We start from the raw sequence: 20,115 nt of genomic DNA on the forward strand, positions 1-20,115 counted from the left end.
GACATCCCACATAATAAATGACATGAATAAGTTCAAGAGTTTTGATGACACGTTCCAGCCTGACACTCATTCAGTGGAGTTAGCAGATGGAACAAAGTGCAGTGGGATTGCACAGCGGCGAGGGACAGCGACGATCTGTCTACTAGACAGCGCTGGACGACAGCACAGAGCACAGTTGCGGGATGCTCTATACATGCCCTCTTACCCACATGATATCTTCTCGGTGGCGAGAGCCACAAATGGAGGGGCGACGATCACCTTCCAAAAAGGGGACAATCGCATGGTCACCAGGGATGGCAGCAGGTTTGACATACATGAGAGTGGTAACTTGTATTATTTGCCAACTATACAAGATAATGTGGATCATTGTAATGCATGTCATGATGTACAAACCTGGCACGAAATATTAGGCCACTGTAACTATGAAGATGTGCAAAAATTACAAGGTGTCGTGAGAGGTATGGAGATAAAGGGGAGTGTGGTTAAACCAGCACAATTATGTGAAGTGTGTACAAAGGGAAAATTCACCCAGACAAGAAACAGGGAGCCTGACAGAAGGGCTAAGAAACCCTTAGAGTTAATCCACACTGATCTAGCTGGCCCCATGCAAACTACGAGCATAGATGGGCACAGATATGCCCAATCCTTTACCGATGACTACTCAGGTACAATCATGGTGTATTTTCTGAAGTCCAAGAGTGACGCCGTGCAGGCAACAGAACGCTTTTTAGCAGATGTAGCACCGTACGGAGAAGTCAGGTGTATCCGATCTGATAATGGCACGGAGTACACAAGTAAAGACTTCCAGACACTAATGGTAAAAAATAGGATTAGACATGAGACGTCTGCACCATATTCCCCCCACCAAAATGGCACAGCCGAGAGAGGTTGGAGAACCCTCTACGAAATGGGCAGATGCTTACTGTTAGACAGTAACTTACCAAATAAGCTTTGGACCTACGCTGTACAGACAGCAGCTTATGTGAGGAACAGATGCTACAGTAGGCGTACTAAGAAAACGCCATACGAGCTGTTCACAGGTAAAGAACCAAACATATCCAAACTGCAAAAATTTGGATCAGCGTGCTACGCATATAAGCAACTAGCCAAAGGGAAGCTAGACTCCAAGTGTGAGCAGGGTGTTTTCGTGGGTTATGATAAAAACAGCCCCGCTTACCTGGTGTACTACCCAGAAAAAGAAACGGTTCAAAAGCACAGATTGGTAAAGTTCACGACCAAAGCTGTAACAGAAAAAGAAACACAAACATGTGAGTCATACATGGGGTATGGTGATGGGGAGCTACACCCCGAGGTTAATGACAACAGAGAGATGTGTGTTCATGACGATGTTGAAAATGTACCAGGTAAAGGTATTCAGGATGGTGTTTGTGGGACTTTACCTGAAAAGACTGAAAGTACACAGCCGGGTGAAGTCACAGAGACTGTAAACAGAAGGAACCCACCGAGAAATAGGAGGAGACCAACTCATCTACAGGACTTCAAAGTTGAGGATGCAGTGGACAAACTGCAAACATGCGTGGACTTTTGCTATAGAGCAGTATGTGATATTCCTCAAACTTTCAGGGAAGCCGTGATGTCGAACAGGTCAAGGCAGTGGAAAAATGCCATGGATGATGAGCTGAAATCACTGGAGGAAAACGAGACGTTCAGCCTCACCCAGTTGCCACCAGGCAAACGTGCAGTGGGGGGAAGATGGGTCTACGCACTAAAGACTGACATTGACGGATCGGATAAATTCAAGGCGAGGTTCGTAGCAAAAGGCTACAGTCAAAAGCCAGGGACTGACTACGAAGAAACATTCTCACCCACTGCTGACATGACAAGTGTGAGAGTGATCATGCAAAAGGCTGCACAGGAGGACTTAGTCCTGCATCAGATGGATGTGAAGACAGCCTATTTGCATGCACCTATAGATTGCGAAATCTATATAGAGCAACCAGAAGGCTATGAGAAACAATCACCAACAGGTGAAAAACTGGTTTGCAAATTGCATAAGTCTCTCTATGGTCTTAAGCAGTCCGGTAGAAACTGGAACGCAATGTTGCACACGTGTTTAATTGAGAACGGTTTCGTGCAGAATCCTGCTGATTACTGTGTGTATGCAAGAGAGAAACATGATGAGAAGGTGATGTTAATTGTATGGGTTGACGATCTCATCATAGCAGCTAGCAACCAGGGTGTACTTAACAGTGTGAAACTGATGCTCACTGAAAGGTTTCAAATGAAAGATCTAGGAAAATTGAAATATTTTCTGGGAATTGATTTTGATCAAGGAGAAGGCACAGTCAAAATGTCACAAAAGAAATATGTGAACAAAATCCTAGAGAGATTTCAAATGCAGGATTGCAGGTCCAGGGAGACCCCATGTGAGCCCAAACTAGAGTACACAGAAGATGCAGAAAAAATGGCAGATCCAAGAAGGTTCAGGGAGGCAGTGGGAAGCTTGATTTACTTATCCACATGCACTAGACCAGACATCAGTTTTGTGGTTAGTAAGTTATCCCAGCACTTTGCCGAGCCAACGATAGAACACTGGAACACAGTAAAACATGTGTTCAGGTACCTCAAAGGTACAGCAGAACAAGAATTATGCTTCAAAAGAAATGAGACAGAGAAACTTGGTCTGAGAGTGTACAGTGATGCTGACTGGGCATCAGATGTAGCAGACAGGCGAAGTACATCAGGATATTGTGCCAGTCTCAGCCAAGGAAGCTCTCTGATTTCATGGAAGACAAGGAAGCAAGCAACTGTTGCACTATCTACATGCGAGGCTGAATACATTTCCTTAGCATCAGCCATGCAGGAATGTATCTACCTAGAGCAGCTACTCAGGAATATTGATAAATATCAATATGCACAAACAAAGGTGTTTGAGGATAATCAAGGTACTATAGCACTAGCCAAGAACCCAGTGCACAGACAAAGGTGCAAGCACATTGATATCAAGTACCATTTCATCAGAGAAACTATAAGTACTGGAAAAGTGATTTTGGAGTACTGTCCTACTGAGCAAATGATTGCAGATATACTGACAAAGCCAGCCACCAAGACAAAGCTGAAGAGGTTTGCTCAGGACATGTTTGGCACCTAGAAGTGCAGGGTGTTTTTGTTTACACAAGAGAAACCATGTGACTGATATTTTATTTGGTTATTTATTTGAATGGTATTTTATTTTGTTAACCCATGTGAGCTAAGAGCGAGTGGGGGTGTTAAGTGTTGTCACTAGATGGCGCCCTTACTCTATATGTTACGGTACCCTGTTGTATTGTTGTACAAGGTTTACGGTACGTTCAGTGTGTGACGTCATTACGTTCTCTCGGAGAGCGCAAGTTTATTCCTGATGGAAAATGTTCATGCGGCATGACTGAATAAATATGCCAGCAGGCTAAAAGTGGATGAAACGAGTCACTCTGCTTATTCTCCGGAACGCATAGCTGTGCATCAAAGCTCATATGCTTGACAAAATGCATAAGGTAAAGTAGTAAGAGGAGACAAGGAAATGTAAAAACAACAAATGCATGTACAAGGAAAAAGAAAAAATAAAACAAATATTTTTTGACGACAACCATGTATCAAGAAAAGGAAAAACAATCAAATATATTTTTGCTTTTATTTTTAATTATGTCATAGCTAAGGAGCAAGTGAGTATAACAATGACAACGAAATACCTCAAACTATTGTGGTAAAGTGTGGGTGAAATTTCTACAAAAATCTGCAGAAACGTTAATTTCCTTGCCTAAGGTCAGGAGCAGTAATGCATGCAACATTCAGAGAGAACCACGTTTGATGGTCTACTCGCCTTAAAATGGCCAACATCATGATCAATAATATTAACACAAACTAGACTAAAATATAAGCCTTCGCCACTGACAATGATCTTGGATATGTTTTCTTTGTTTGTGTTTAATCTTAAACTTGCTTTAAAATCAATTTTCATTCCCTCCCACCTTGCAGCCGGATTTAAAAATCCACGCATGCGCACAAGCTTTAAACCGAACGGAGGACTTCCGGTGTCTGTCGGAATGTTGGGAATTGTAGTTTTCTTTCTATGAATACCTCATACTTTGAAGGGTAAATGGTTTAAGTTGCAGTCTGAGAAAGATTTGTTTCCTGCTTGAAGAGGACACTTAAATGCATCGCGGACATTTAAGTTGCATTAAAGCAGTTGGACTCATGAAGGTTTTCTTAACGAGGCGAATCCCGCAAGAAGGGATGAAGATCCTGGAAGCGGCGAGAGAGTAAGAAGTATTTTCAACCAAGAAGCAACCATGCAGTCTTGTCTGATCTTTTTACCTCGCCTCCATCCGGTGAAAACAGTCGTCAGTATAGCTAGGATTCGCGTGGTTGTACGTGAGCTTAGTTGAAGCTAAGATGTATATAAAAGACAATTATTATGCAGCATGACCACCCATATTGCACACTACTAGCCAGCATGTGTTGATGTCCTGCCATATCATACCCCGTCTCTGTTTCCTTGGAAACAGCTGTGAGGTGTCTAAGTGGGACTCGGATGAACCTGTGCCCAGGGCCGAGCTTCTCAAGGGGGTTCAGGGGGCCCACGGTCTCCTGTGTTTGCTGTCAGACAAGATCGACACTGAGGTCCTGGATGCTGCAGGTATCATCACTCATGTGCTCGGGTGTATTGATTAATCATTCAGTTTAAATCATTTATTTATCATTCTTATTTTATGCAGATTTAAAACACATCTCCCATTAAAAAATCATCAAAAATTCATATTGCACTCATCTCGAACAAGATTGCAAAGAATATTGGAGTAATCAGAAAAAGCTGTATTAATTTATATTGTACTATGATTTATCCTTATATTTCATACTGCAATGTCATTTGGGCAAGTACCTTCATGAGCAACCTCAACTGTATCTTTATCCTGCAAAAACGTTTTATCAAAATGATTACATTTTCCAATAGACTTACTAGATCCACCCCATTGTTCCAATCCCTAAGTATTCTCCCTATTTTTGGTGTAAATGTTTTTCAGATTTGTCTTTTTGTCCATCAATCCATTCACAAGCTACTTCCAACCTGTTTTCATTCTTTATTTCAATTTAATTCCCAAATTCATCACTTCAATACTAGGTCTGCAAACAATCTCTATCCCACCCTTTTCAGGTCTACTTTTTCCCAATTTTCAATTAGGTTCAGAGGTCCTCTTTATTGGAACACCTTACCTCACCATATTAGAGAATGCTCGAGTACAAATAATTTCAAAAAACAAATGACAACATTTTTGCTAGCCCAACTTAGCAAAGCTTAACCATTCATTTCCAGTACTTCTCTGCACACCCTAATTAGATTCCTGTTTTTGTATTCTAGTAATTTAGCTGATTTTCCTTAGTTGTCCTATGTTTTACATATTTCTGTAGATATTGTTTGTTTCACTATAGGAGGACCACTCGACAAGCCCTTATGGGTTTTTTTGGTTCCTCCCGCACATTTTCTGTTATATTGTATTTCTTTTTTTTCTACATACTGTTCGTCTGTACTTTTAAAACGGTTGTATATTTTTATGTGCAAATAAACTAAACTAAAATTACTCTTTTATGATACAGTAGTTCTTTAAAATTTAAAAACATACGTGTTTTTAAATATGGCAAATGTTTCACACAAAGTCACTGAGAACCCAGTCTAGCAAATCCGAACATTATACTTAATGTTTTATATGTTGAAGAAAAGGATCCAATAGTACTTATGTAAGACTGTCAAATGTATGTAAACAGTTGTTTCAGCATCTCTGTGTGCAACAACTGTTTACTTCCTGCATCGGATAATTTTTAATCAATCATGCAGATCAGTTTATGAAGGAATTTTAATTTTTTAACACAGTTTTCAGAACAGTTACAACTCTGTCACTAAAATGTTTTTGCAAAGGCCGTGAACATTCAGAAACCTTCATGCAATTAGTTCTTATCCTTGTGAAGTGGCTTTGTTTTTGCAGTGTAGTCCAGAAAGCAGGCTAAAACATTCCTATCAGCCTGTTCCAGAGAGCTCCTTCGGTGCTTACAAGTCACTCTGAGTCACTTCCTGACCCCACACACTATTACATACTCTGCCCTTGGGGTGATTTGTTGAAAGACCACTCCAGGAAAGAGTAACAATGGTCTTGAATTTCCTCAATTTCTACACAATCTTGTTGACTTTGTATTGAAATAGTTTAAACTCTTTGTGGATTTTTTTTTAGATCCCCAAAAGTCTCCTTTGTTTGTGCCATGATACTCTCTGTAGCAGACTTGGACATAAAAAGGGATTTTCAAGGGGGGCATGGGTTTTATCAATAACCCCTTTATTTTCCTCTTTCTGCAAACACAGAAACACATGCACATCAGTAACTCAGCTGCTTACCGCAGGCTGTCCGTTTAGTGAATGATACATAAGATGTCTGTTTCTGCTATAATCTTCAAAATAAATCAAGTCATAATATTCTGGACACTCACAATTTACATTCCAGCAAGCTACAGGTGGACACACTTTTACCTTTCTGAACTCATTAACAACGCAGGGCGGCGCATTAATACCGACGAGGGGGTCATCAACTACCATATAAACTCAGGCAAAACTCTCATATTAACGTCACTCACAATCCCTGACATGCATAATTCACTTACTTTGATACTTGTTTTCACTACTTTTGCTCCCCTGCAAACACAGAAACACATGCACATCAGTAACTCCACTGCTTACTGCAAGCTGTCCGTTTAGTGAATGCGCCCCTTTCACAGGAGCCTTCAGGACCACCAGCTGTGTGTGTTCCACTCATTCACACTGTACCTTAACTTACTCAAAATATTACAGGTGAGGCCAGAATAAATACATTTGAATATTTGTGGACAAAATAATAAACTCAAACCAGGAAAAATAACAAGGAAAATAATACATGAGAATTGGAGGGGTACTCAGTATTACTAAGGGTCCCATATCTCTCAAAAGCTATTATTGTGAATCAGTCTTTGATAGATTTCTGTCCTTGAATCCATAAAGTTACCCATTTACACCTGATATAAAACATGTCGTTATAACTCCAGCTTGAGCAGTTACAGTGCACAAAGAGCGTAAACTATGGCTGGAATGGTAATTTTTTATCAATAAAGATGATATAATATGCATATTCTTTTGATCATTTGACATTTTAATAATTTTGCTTTGAAACTCTGATTAAAACATGCCAGAGGAAGCTTTGCAGCGCAATTTTAGACATCTAATTTGCTCTGTCTTTCATTTTAGGGCCAAACTTGAAAGTAATCAGCACAATGTCAGTGGGATTTGATCACATGGCTCTTGATGAGATCAAAAAACGGTGAGCTGCGCCGACGAAAGCCTCTCTTCCACGGGTCTTCACAGTTACATTACTGTGTCCTTTTAACAGAGGAATACGCGTTGGATACACCCCGGATGTCCTGACCGACGCTACTGCGGAGCTGACTGTGGCTCTGCTGCTGGCCACTGCTCGCAGATTGCCAGAGGGAGTAGAGGAGGTGAAAAAGTCAGTCTCTCAAGTTACTCATTTTCACTAATAGCATTTATTTGTTCCTCTGGAACGCCTTTAGTCTAAAATCCAAGCAACTGCTTTAAGTTAGTCACACAATGGCCCTATTGTGTTTTTCCTCCTCCCAGTGGCGGCTGGAGCTCCTGGAAGCCTCTCTGGCTGTGTGGCTACAGCCTGTCTGGCAGCACCGTGGGAGTCATTGGACTGGGACGCATCGGTTGGCTTTGACTGTTATTGTTTGAATTACTTTTGCTATTCATTGTCATAAGATATATAATATGACATCCTGTGAACTAGGGATGGGCGGTATGGACTAAAAAATGTATCACGATAATTTCTGGCATTTATCCTGATAACGATAAAAATGACGATAAAAAAAATACCAATTCAACTCCACCTTTGTAACTATAAATCTATCTCGCTCTCAGATCCGCCATGTTTGTTACACAAAAATCTCATCAACGGGAATTTATCCTGTTTTCTTTCTTTCTTTCTTTCTTTCTTTCTTTCTTTCTTTCTTTCTTTCTTTCTTTCTTTCTTTCTTTCTTTCTTTCTTTCTTTCTTTCTTTCTTTCTTTCTTTCTTTCTTTCTTTCTTTCTTCTTTCTTTCTTTCTTTCTTTCTTTCTTTCTTTCTTTCTTTCTTTCTTTCTTTCTTTCTTTCTTTCTTTCTTTCTTTCTTTCTTTCTGGCTCATTTCCTTCCTTCCTTCTTCCCTTCCTCTTTTCTCCCTTCCTTCCTTGTTTTCTCCCTTCCTTCCTTCCTTCTTTTTTCCCATCCTTCCTTCTTTCCTCTGCTCTCTCCTTCCTTCTTCCCTTCCTCTTTTCTCCCTTCCTTCCTTCTTTCCTTGTTTTCTCCCTTCCTTCCTTCCTTCCTTCCTTCCGCTTTACACAAAAACATCAACGGGAATTTATCGTTTTTATCGCGAGATGACACATTCTTATCGTGAGGAATTTTTTTGACTGTTTATCGTGAACGGTAAAATATCACCCATTCCTACTGTGAACAAATTCGTCCTGTCATGTCTAACTATCAATGTGTAATATTATTGTGCAGTGTTTGATTTAAGACTTCCTTGATCTTGTTTCAGGTATGGCCATAGCTCAGAGGCTGGTTCCTTTTGGAGTGAAGAGGTTGCTGTACTCTGGGAGAACAGCCAAAGCCCATGCGGCTGAAGTGAACGGAGAGTTTGGTAAGAAAACAAACAGAGATGCATACATAGTGCACATAGAAGGATGAAATATGCTTGGAGGCCAAAAGGCTGGGTCTGGAAAGGTTGAAATGTCAACAGTGCTCTCAAGGAGAAAGTTAAAATGTGTGTTTTTTGGTTATTAGATTAGCATATTTGATTATATTTGATTTCTTTCTTATCTTAAGTGTACTCTATCCCCTCTCTGAACAGTCCCCCTGGAAACACTTGTGGCTGAAAGTGACTTCATCGTTGTTTCCTGCTCACTCACACCAGAAACCCAGGGTCTGTGTGACAAAGCCTTTTTCAGCAAGATGAAAAAAACAGCAATCTTGGTCAACTCGAGCAGGTAGACATCGAACACAGGGGACTGACTGAGTGAAAATGAACACTTATCCAGTTGCCTTTTCTTACAGACCACTCTCCTCTTATGTTTGCTGTTGAGATGGATAAGGGCAGAGATGTGGTAAATCTTTTTGTTTTAGGGGAGCTGTGGTGAACCAGGAGGATCTGTATGACGCTCTGAAAAGCGGACAGATAGCTGCAGCTGGACTGGACGTCACAACACCCGAGCCACTTCCAACAAACCATCCACTTCTTACGCTGAAGAACTGTGGTGAGTAGAGACGCTGCGCCAAAGACGAGAAACATGTCTGACTCTCCTCAGGATTTTAATCATGGGAATTAGGGAAATATTCCATTTTGTAACTAAATGGCATGTGTGACATTGTTTTGTTTATTGAAATTAGAAATAAATAAAATAATTAATGCAATGCTGCAGTTAGTACATAGTAAGCTAATATTCCCAAATAGTTAGAAAATGTACAGTTGATGCTGGAAAAATAATTGAAAAAAGCTTGAAAAATAAATAACTAAATGTGCACACCTTACTTGACATAAATATAAACTACAGTCTTGAATTATAACAGGAAAAATGTTCAGATTAAATATAGTATATCTGGTTTATGGGCTACTTGCACATGTGTAAACATTTTGTTTTTGTTAGTTACATTTGAATACTATGAACAAATATATTTCTTGTGGTATCAAACCCTATTCAGCTGGATGTTGGCGTTGGTGTAGCTTCGGTCGTCCTGCTGTAATGAGCTGATTCTAGAAATTATCTAAACATGAGATTGATGAGTGCACAGTGTTACAATTATAAATGTTTCCTGTGATTGGCTAACATGCAATGATGCAAATGTCCATTTTATTCCCATTAATTCCCATGTATTTCTGTTCATTTCCATGGAAAGTTTCTAACTTTTTTAGGTCTCTGTTTGCTCTGGTGAAATGTTTGCCTTGATTTTGTTTTAACAATGTATTTTCTCTCTGCTTTTGTCCTGTGCAGTGGTCTTGCCGCACATCGGCAGTGCCTCGTACACCACTAGAGGCATCATGTCAGCTTTGTCAGCTCAGAACCTGCTGGGGGGTCTGCAGGGCTCGGACATGCCCAGTGAACTCAGCTTCTAGATGGTGAAAGTACCTTTGTGCCTGCAGCCCCCGGTGATGGATGGACAACAGAAGATGATTAAGACATGAATGAAATTGTTGGTACAAAGGTCACTGAAGCAACTTGAACCTGACAAAAGTTATAATAACTGATAATTTACTGAAAAGGAACTTCTGTAAATATTGAAACGTTTTTGTCCAGTCTAGTTTCTTTTTTTATCATTATGTTGAATTACAATTCAAAAGCAATATCCGATTTTCATCAGCTATCTACATATTATTTGTTTTACTTATGTCATTTTCAAGTTATTTCAGTTACCGTTGTCCGTTTTCCAACTAATCTTTCCACATCTGTAGCAGTTAGTACAGTTATATTAAAAAACACGCTCTTCCCACTCAGCGTTGTTTCCTTTAGTCTAACATACTAAACACTGAGTTTTATTTTTAATGTAGATAGATGTGGATTTTGAGGAAGGAATCATAGTTCATGTGTTTTGTCACTTCATGCATTCAGGTTCTCAGACATCCAGCTGACGAGCTGACTAGCAGCACATTAACCAGGGGTTGAAGCAAACACACTTTGCCTTCTGTAGAAAATAATGCAAACCTTTTCTCTTTTACAGTGATTTATTCAAATATAATCAGTAGTCAATGCTCATAGCTCCCTTTCTAACGGTGATCCATGAAGTACAAATTAGCATCACATGATCAGCACTTTAGACTTAATAAACAGCAGGACACTTTAGTTCTGTATGAAGTTGGACACCCTCCCCTCCAGAATAAAATCTTAAAATCAAGTTTAAAAGTATGTATGTTTTCTTTAGGATTATGTCTTCATCATCAAAGAAATGCAACATTTATACTCATTACTTTTTACATCTGTGGTTTGAATGAATTCATGCCTTTAGTCATGTGTAAGCTATTTTATTGCTTTCACTTCATGGAGTTATTAAAATAAAGTCGGCATGGAAAGAAAAGACAAATTTGAGTTCATGTAAATTCAAATAAAAAAAGAGTTGATGATTTTCTTGTCTTTTGCCAAGTTCATACATCAGAGCAGAGAGTCTGGGAAAGACTGACCATCTTTCCAGGTTATGCATGTGTTCTTGGAGTGTTTATAGAGGTGGGATGACTGACTGAAGCGTTTGCCACACTTTTGACAAGGATAAGGCTTTTCTCCCGTGTGGACTCGAATGTGCTTCTTGCAGTCCGTCAGGTTCATGAAGGTCTTGCAGCAGATCTTACAGGCATATTTCTTCTCCCCTTCAACCAGCAGCACGTGGTCCTCAGCAGCAGCTTTCTTGCACTTGAACAGAACATCCTCTGAAGCTCTAGTTAGGGTTGGGCGGTCTGTAATGTCTCCAGCTGATCCAGAGGAAGCGTCGCCGCCGGCTTCTGATCCGGGTGGTACTTTGGGGGCGATACGACGGAAGGTTGTAGTGCTGGAGCTTTTCCCAGCCTTGGGGGGTTGGACGAGGGACCCGTCCAGACTGAGGCTCGGTCTGATACCACTCAAGAACCCTGCCAAAGAATTCTGGGTAGGCTGGAGGATTATTGTGTCACTGAAACTGGGGCTCTGAGGTGGGAGAATCTGCTGCAAGGGGACGGAGGTTACTGGAAAAACGAGAGAAGATGACGGATCGGAGGACTGGGAAGAAGAGGTGTATCCTTCCTCTGACTTCTCACTATGTAAATCTCCATCAGCACAAGCAGTGGGAGCGTCACTGGTAGCAGCGGCAGCAGCAGCAGTTGCGGCGGCAGTGAGGCTGGCGAGACTGTCGTCTTCTTCTTCCAGACCACCCATGACATTTTCACTACTCGGATTGAGGAAGCAGGAAAAGGCCAACTCTGAAAAGCTTTCCAAGCCTTCACCATCCACTGTGTCGTCACCCAAGTCTCCACCGGGTCTCTGTGCGTCTGTGTGAAGATCCGTGCACAGAGATGACTGTAAAGATCCATCATCATCTCCTGCATGGCCAGCCATGGACATTTTCTGATCACCTAGTTGAGAATCAAAGTTGTCTGTGCAGTCTTGCAAAGGCGATGGAAGGGAATGGCTCGTTTCTAAATCGGGGGAATATGAGAGCACATTTTCCTTTTTCACCTCAATCACTGGCATCTTTGGCTCATCACCTTCCTCTTCTACCACTTTTACTTTGACCACAGAGTCTCCATCTGCATCTTCACCTTTCTCCCACACACCGAGTCCTCCTGTGCTGCTGTCTGACTGGGTTGGCAGCTGGATTTCTTCTGATTCTCCTTTGGCTGCTTCATATTTCTGCTCCACCTCATCCTCACCTTGGTTTTCCCAGAGATTCTCAGGCATTTTTAGGCAGTCTGGAGACGCCAGACCCCCTCCTTCTCCTCCACCTCTTTCCTCAGTGCTTCTGGTCACACTAGGTGAACACTCCCAATAGTTATCTCCAGGTAGCGTACACAGTCTCTTCCTGTCATCAGGCCTGTCCTCCTCTGACTCTCTCTTCTGTCTCAGTGATGGTACTGCACTCTGCTCATTTGTCCTCACGCCACTGTCTTTATCCCCACCGGACTGACTCACCTCCACCACCACATCCTCCTTATCCGGGTCCCCGTCCCTGGCTGATGTGACCTGCTGCTGTGAACACGGACACGGCTGCTGCTGCTGCTGCATAGACTTCCAGCCTTTGGGTGCTGAAGGAGGAAAGTTTCTCCGGGACAGGTGGAGCTTGCAGGCCTTGACCACAGGGTTGAGGTGCAAGTGTGAGGCAGCCAGTAACACATCCATCACATTGGAGGCTCCGAGTGAGAGGGTGGAGGTGTAGATCATGTCCAGAAGGGTGGAGAAGGCCTCTGGGGTCACAACCTCTGGATCCAGCTCCATCACTTTGGGGTAACTTCTGTCAGCGGCCGAGTCTCCGTCGCTGGAGCAGAGGAGAGCCCTGAAGTGAGAGCTGCAGGCTGCCAGGATGGAGCTGTGAGCCTGGAAGGTCTGGCCCCCCACCACCACCAGGCAGTCACACAGCTGGGCGTGGAGCCGCTGCTGGTTGAGCTGTTTGAAAATATGCTGAAAATGACCTGGGAAGTCCATCACGGCGGGCGAAAGTTGTAACTCAATGCAAAAGATGTGATATTAAAGCATCTTATAGAACAAAACTAAAACTGAGAACAGCTAGGTTGTCTGGTGACGTGATGGAGACACTGGTCATTTCCCAGAGTGATGCTGTGGATGCTTGAGCTGGCAGGTATGGAGGTCCTTGCTGTCTCTGATGCAGGAATCTCTCCATGGATGATGAAGGACCAGGGAATACCAGCTGCACCTCTCATATGCTGTCCAGCTTCTTCAACATATATGGGGCTGTGAACACAGGACACACATGAAGGTGAGACCATAGGATGGAGGATGCAGTTGTGTCACAAGTCAGAATTAACCGACATCGGCATCCACTTCGACACTGGTACTACCAGTACTGGAGTTGAGGGGGGATGAGGGGGGATGAAGGGGGATGGCATCCCCCCTGAAATAAAAACGGTTGAAATCATCCCCCCTGTAAAACTGCCATCCCCATTTCCATCCCTTATGTCATTTCATCAATGAATGTGGTTTTACTGCTATTTCAACATTTAGAGTCATCACCAGAAAAATAACTTATTTGACAATTTTCACCTGTTTCAAGTAAATTTTCACTTGAAATAAGTAGAAAAATCTGCCAGTGGAACAAGATTCTCATTACAAGCAAAAAAATCTTGTTCCATTGGCAGATTTTTCTACTTATTTCAAGTGAAAATCTACTTGAAACAGGTGAAAATTGTAGTTTTTTTTTCCAGTGATGAGTCTTGTTTTAAGTGTAATAAGATTTTTTTACTAAAATGAGACATTTTAACTAGAAATAAGACAAATATCCTTGTTAAGATTTTGAGTTTTTGCAGTGATCCATTTTACTTATCCTGTGAAGGACAGAGTCATATTGATAAGTTCAGAAAACTGTTTTTATTTTTGTGTTTTGATGTACTTGATGTAAGCCCAGTGGATATTTAAAGCTTACAGAAGGCTGCATTTAACTACTGCTATGTCATTCCTGCAGTATTCCTGCAGGTGTTTTGGTCACTGCTATTATTTGTAATATATTATATTATTTGTAATCAGCACAAATTATCTGTCCCCATATGATAAAATTCACCATCCCCCCTTTCCATCCCTTATGTCATTTCATCATGAATGTGGTTTTACTGCTATTTCAACATTTAGAGTCATCACCAGAAAAATAACTTATTTGACAATTTTCACCTGTTTCAAGTAAATTTTCACTTGAAATAAGTAGAAAAATCTGCCAGTGGAACAAGATTCTCATTACAAGCAAAAAAATATTGTTCCACTGGCAGATTTTTCTACTTATTTCAAGTGAAAATCTACTTGAAACAGGTGAAAATTGTAGTTTTTTCCAGTGATGAGTCTTGTTTTAAGTGTAATAAGATTTTTTTTTACTAAAATGAGACATTTTAACTAGAAATAGGACAAATATTCTTATTTTGATCCATTTTACTTATCCTGTGAAGGACAGAGTCATATTGATAAGTTCAGAAAACTGTTTTTTATTGTTGTGTTTTGATGTATTTGATGTAAGCAGTGGATATTTAAAGCTTACAGAAGGCTGCATTTAACTGCTGCTATGTCATTCCTGCAGTATTTCTGCAGGTGTTTTGGTCAGTGCTATTATTTGTAATATATTATATTATTTGTAATCAGCACAAATGATCTTTCCCTATATGATAAAATCCACCATCCCCCCTGATTCTTTTTTTACAACTCGAGTACTGGATACTACAATAACCCCGGCTATGATGAGAAATAGGCACAGTCTTAAAACTGCTCCACATCTCATCCACTCTCCCATTAGACGTGACTTATTTATTAGTCGCCTACCTCCAGGGTAATGTTAAGATGATTTTTCTCAATCCGCCCGGCTTTTTCTTGGAGATGCTGTTGATGATGGGCGGGCCTGGGTGAACAATGACAGGGAGGAGATGCGGAGACGCGCACACGGGCTTTGTCTCCAGATAACCTGTCAAAACAGCCGACCTTCCCTTACTGCTCACTCTCACAGCCGACGTCAAAAAATCCGTGCAATATTTAAGATAATGCTATCGCTCATCTAGAGCTCATGCAATCACACGATTTCGTATCCATTGTCTTGTCGATGCTTCCGTCACTTAAGCCTGAGTTATGGTTCCGCGTTAAATCGACGCAGAGCCTACGCCAAAGGGTACACGGCGACGCGCACCCTACGCCGTAGGCTCTGCGTTGGTGTAACGCGGAACTATAAATCAGCCTTTTTTCTAATCGATCCACGGCTGAACAACAGCGCCCCCAATCGGTGGCTTTGTGAAAGTACAGTTAACACGGAAATTACAGAAAGGACCTGAGACGAAAAGGTCATAAATAGGAGGAAAACAAAGTACCAAAATGAGTTCCAAAACAGGTGTAAAGGGAGTTGTATATTAAAAAAAAAGAAAAATACTACAAAAACTAGCTCAAAAAGAGACTCAAAATGACACGAGCAGAAAAACATACAAAATGATGAATATTGGACTAGAAAGCAAGAAACTGAAATATTTTATAAACAAAATCTAGAAATGTTCATGATGCAAAATGCATTTCCCAAATTTTGTGTTTCAGGAAATACAGAATAGTTGTCCTGCGCCCATCTCATTTTGTGTGAATGACTCAAGTAGAGACCACACATTTGTACTCAAGGATGACAGTTAATTCTAAATCTGTTTACAAAATTTTGCCAATCAAAAGATTTTAGCTCATTATCAAACAGCCTACCTCTTCTGCTGTAGTTAAACAGTAAAGACAAAATATACTTCACCTCTATTTATCAGAAAATATATACTAATACATATTTGTAAATTTAAAGTACTTGCACGTTTCTTGTCTGTTATGTGTAGCTTAATTGTAATGATTGGTCTTTGGTTTCCACTCTTCTAGAGATTGTTTCCGTTTCCTCTAAGCATTGATTATTTACTTTCTCTGTTAGTTGTTTTTCTGAGATCCGTCTTCTGTTTGTTTTTTTTTACTAGTTTTTTTCTGTCATATTTATATTTGTCTTCCTTTTTGTTTTGCATGTGTGTTTACTTTGCTGTGTTTTTTTGTTGTAGATTGTTTGTCCTTGTTGTATTAGTACAGTAGTAAAGTTGAAAAGGGTAGGCACAATAAGCTTAGGCTTCAGCCTACACCTTTTGGTTGGTTTACTCCTTACTTTTTTTTTATTATTATTTCTTTCCTACAAAAGGAAATTAAGTATTTATCAATGGAAACTGATCGACCAAATAAACTACTTCTACTTCTACTATTCTCATAATACTTTGATGATTTTAGAATAATTTTGACCAAAAAAAAAGTGAGGTTACCGAGTTATTTTCAGGATACCTTACAGACTACAGAAAGTTGACAAACTTCACACCTTTGATGGAAAAAAACAGGCATTTTTTCTTTTATTGTATAACAGTTGCTAGATGTATGATCAAATAAAACTGTGCATTCAACAATGACTTTATATATACTGTTAAATAGAAAAAAAGGCTGACTGAAATTTACAAAATAGAACAAAACTAAAACTGAGAACAGCTAGGTTATCTGGTGACGTGATGGAGAAACTGGTAATTTCCCAGAGTGATGCTGTGGATGCTTGAGCTGGCAGGTATGGAGGTCCTTGCTGTCTCTGATGCAGGAATCTCTCCATGGATGATGAAGGACCATGGAAGACCAGCGGCACCTCTCATATGCTGTCCAGCTTCTTCAACACATATGGGGCTGTGAACACAGGACACACATATGAGACCATAGGATGGATGATGCAGTTGTGTCACAAGTCAGAATTAACCGTCATCGGTATAAAATAAAAGAACAAAAGATGTTTTATTGTATTAAAAAGAGGAGCCAAGATGGTGCAGGTGGAGATCTGAGGATAGGTGTATATAAACTAATAAAGCAACTCTACTCAGTTATCAATTTCTTTGTTAGTTGGGAGTTGTCTAGACATATTAACCTTTAATACACTGAAGTAGGTGAAGCCATTGTTCTGGCATTGAGATACCCCGTATGTTTTTGTTGTTCGGAAAAAAAAATTACTTTTTAATATTGAAAGAAAGTGGAAATATTTCAGAACATGCAAAAAGACTTTGCTTTTGTAGTTATGACACAAAGTTTCTGGTATTTTTTTGTCAAATAAAATTGTTATATTGTTGCTATCTATGTTACCTTTTAATAAGATCAGTGTTTCATGTTTTGAATGAATGAATGAATGAAGTTTATTCAATCATGACAACACAAAACAACACAAAAAAAAAAACATTGTGCACAGCATTAACATTTCATACAAACCAAAAAATGTGTTGAACAATAACTGAACAGGCATAGGTTGAAGCAAAATGCTTATAAAAGCCTATCCTATTGTACCAACTTTCTTTTTTTGGCTACCGACCTCCAGAAAACCAAAAAGAGAATAGAAAAGCAAAGAAACAACAAAAGGCAAAGAAACAATAGAAAAGCAAAGAAACATTTACAGATGGTCAATTGCACTTATGAGCTTCAAAAAAAGCTTTACAAACCATTTTCTTAAATACAAAAAAATAATTTTCTATTCTAAAAAAAATTTCTATTTGTAATCAAGTTTATTTCATGTCTCTGTCTTCTGTTTAATTTAATGCCCACGTTTTGAGCACTTCAAGCACAAAATGCAACTAGTAGCTAATTTATTCCACAACACTTGGTGTAATGTGTATTCATCCAAGCTAGAATTGGTTTAATTAGATAAGTGCTTATTTGCACAATACAAACATTTACTGGCATAATGACATTAATCAGTGGGAGAAGCTCCAAGGTGATTTGGTTTTCTTATTCTAGTTATTTATCTTGCTCATCTAGAATTCCCTTTAATATCAAATAAGCAAATGCAACGACAGAACAACACAAACACATGCATATAAAAAGGTGTTAATGGTAAAACATGTAGATAATGTCAATGTCATGTCAGTACTCACTGGCTCTGAGCAGAACCACGTAAATAAGAAAGTTTCGTAACGATGAAACGACATCTTGTCGCATTTTCTTCTTCATTTCCTCTGGGTCCATTTTAGGTCCAAGCCCTTCCAATTTGAACATTTCGGCGGTGGTATGTTTCTCCTTATTCTTGTTGCAAAAAAGCCTTTTTTAATCGATGAGCTTCGACAGCGTGGATCAAATCTGGCCGGAAAGACGCACCGACGGAAGTGATGTAGGAGACGGCGAGCGCGGAGGGACACATCGCGCGGAGGCGCGCCACGCCTGCGGTTACTAGCGGTCATTAGAGGTAATGCGGCCAAAATTAGGGCACGATGAGGTTGTGGAAGCGGACATACTATATGTTATAATAGTAGCCTTTTCTCCTACTTTTATCATACAAAAAATAATGTTCACAGTTTATAATGTTCTAATACTTTGTTTTAAAAATGGAAATAGCATTTTATAGCTTAGTGTATATGATTATGGGTCCTGTTGGGAGTTAATGCACCCAAGAGAGACCTATCCAACCACTACTGCTACGACCAATGAAAATACTACTACTACTTCTACTACTACTAGTACTAGCACTACTACTACTACCCATAATAACGATATTAACGATGATAATAATAATAATAATAATAATAATAATAATAATAATAACGATATTAACGATAATAACAATATTAACGATGATAATAATAATAATAATAATAATAATAATAATAATAATAATAATAATAATAATAATAATAATAATAATAATAATAATAATAATAATAATAATAATAGTAAAAATGATAGTAAAAATAATATGAACAATTTAGCAGACTTCGATTTATCAATTATACATCAATTAAATTATTTAAAAAACAGTGATTTCTATTTATGAAATCATTGTAGGGTGTTTAATAATATATAAATATATATATATATATATATATATATATATATATATATATATATATATATATATATATATATATATATATATATATATATATATATATATATATATATATATATATATATATATATATATATATATATATATATATAATAATAACAACATTTTGCAGAGTTATTTTGGGGTACGGCCCGACTGGACAACATTAGCCCTAATCCGTTGGGACTAAATGATGAGATGGGATAATTTCTGGCACAATAAATAAATAAATAAATAAACAAAATAAAAAATGATTTGACTGAGTGTTTGTGTATTTCCATGTGTTTTGTTGATTCGATTTTGACAGCAACAAGCGGCTGAATAAATATATTACTAACATAATATAATGTACAGTGTTTGTTGAACAACAAAAGGTTTTAAAAAAGGAAGAATTGGTCATAACCTTGTTCAAGGTGGGTTAAAAATAAAGAAATGATCAAAAACGGAGACGTTTGTTTAAAGACATTTTTAATATATAGCCTGCATGCAGGGAACCACTGAAGCAGATTGCAAGGAGCTAATTAAATTAGACTTGGCAGTAAATAATAATAATATTTTTCTTTTAAACATTAATTGTAGGAGGGTGGGGGTTAGGTTGTCACCTTTCATCGGTTATGCTACTACAAAATAATATAAATTGGTTTATTGGTTATGTTCAAGGCAAAAAGCAGAATATTGCCTGAAAATATACGTTTTTTTGTGTTTAGTTCAGAAGATAAGAACCATAGGAGGAAATTTGATTTTAAACATACGTTTGCACTCACCACTTTAAAACAAATGTGTATTTCAGTATGTGGTGTAAAATTATGGAACTCCTTAACAACTGATTTAAAGGATTGTAAAAATATTCACCAGTTCAAGAAATTGTATAAAGACCACACAATTAGACAATATGAATTTAACGGGTAAAATATATTTTGTTGTTTTTGTTTTTATATTGTTGGTGAGTTAGTGTGTATGTTTTCTTATTTTTTTTTGTTTTGTTT

At 39.0% G+C, this 20,115-nt stretch overlaps 3 protein-coding genes across 3 annotated transcripts; 1 reads left to right on the forward strand and 2 right to left on the reverse strand.

Moving 5' to 3' along the window:
- Positions 1-4,046: 4,046 nt before the first annotated feature.
- On the forward strand, positions 4,047-11,179 carry grhpra (glyoxylate reductase/hydroxypyruvate reductase a). The gene is made up of 9 exons (XM_061725214.1): positions 4,047-4,259; positions 4,506-4,636; positions 7,262-7,334; positions 7,404-7,520; positions 7,652-7,740; positions 8,610-8,711; positions 8,922-9,057; positions 9,194-9,324; positions 10,060-11,179. The coding sequence occupies exons 1-9, from the start codon at positions 4,153-4,155 to the stop codon at positions 10,179-10,181; spliced, it is 1,008 nt and encodes a 335-aa protein (XP_061581198.1). The 5' UTR covers positions 4,047-4,152; the 3' UTR covers positions 10,182-11,179.
- On the reverse strand, positions 10,808-15,332 carry LOC133446963 (zinc finger and BTB domain-containing protein 5-like). The gene is made up of 2 exons (XM_061725213.1): positions 15,061-15,332; positions 10,808-13,494 (listed from the first exon to the last, which is right to left on the reverse strand). The coding sequence occupies exon 2, from the start codon at positions 13,225-13,227 to the stop codon at positions 11,212-11,214; it is 2,016 nt and encodes a 671-aa protein (XP_061581197.1). The 5' UTR covers positions 13,228-13,494; positions 15,061-15,332; the 3' UTR covers positions 10,808-11,211.
- A 1,272-nt stretch (positions 15,333-16,604) lies between these two features.
- On the reverse strand, positions 16,605-18,405 carry tomm5 (translocase of outer mitochondrial membrane 5 homolog (yeast)). The gene is made up of 2 exons (XM_061726280.1): positions 18,183-18,405; positions 16,605-16,953 (listed from the first exon to the last, which is right to left on the reverse strand). Exons 1-2 carry the CDS (start codon positions 18,301-18,303, stop codon positions 16,919-16,921), a joined length of 156 nt encoding a protein of 51 aa, XP_061582264.1. The 5' UTR covers positions 18,304-18,405; the 3' UTR covers positions 16,605-16,918.
- Between the last annotated feature and the right edge of the window lie 1,710 nt (positions 18,406-20,115).

This window comes from Cololabis saira, chromosome 7 (genome assembly GCF_033807715.1).
Source record: "Cololabis saira isolate AMF1-May2022 chromosome 7, fColSai1.1, whole genome shotgun sequence".
NCBI classification, from domain to species: domain Eukaryota; kingdom Metazoa; phylum Chordata; class Actinopteri; order Beloniformes; family Belonidae; genus Cololabis; species Cololabis saira.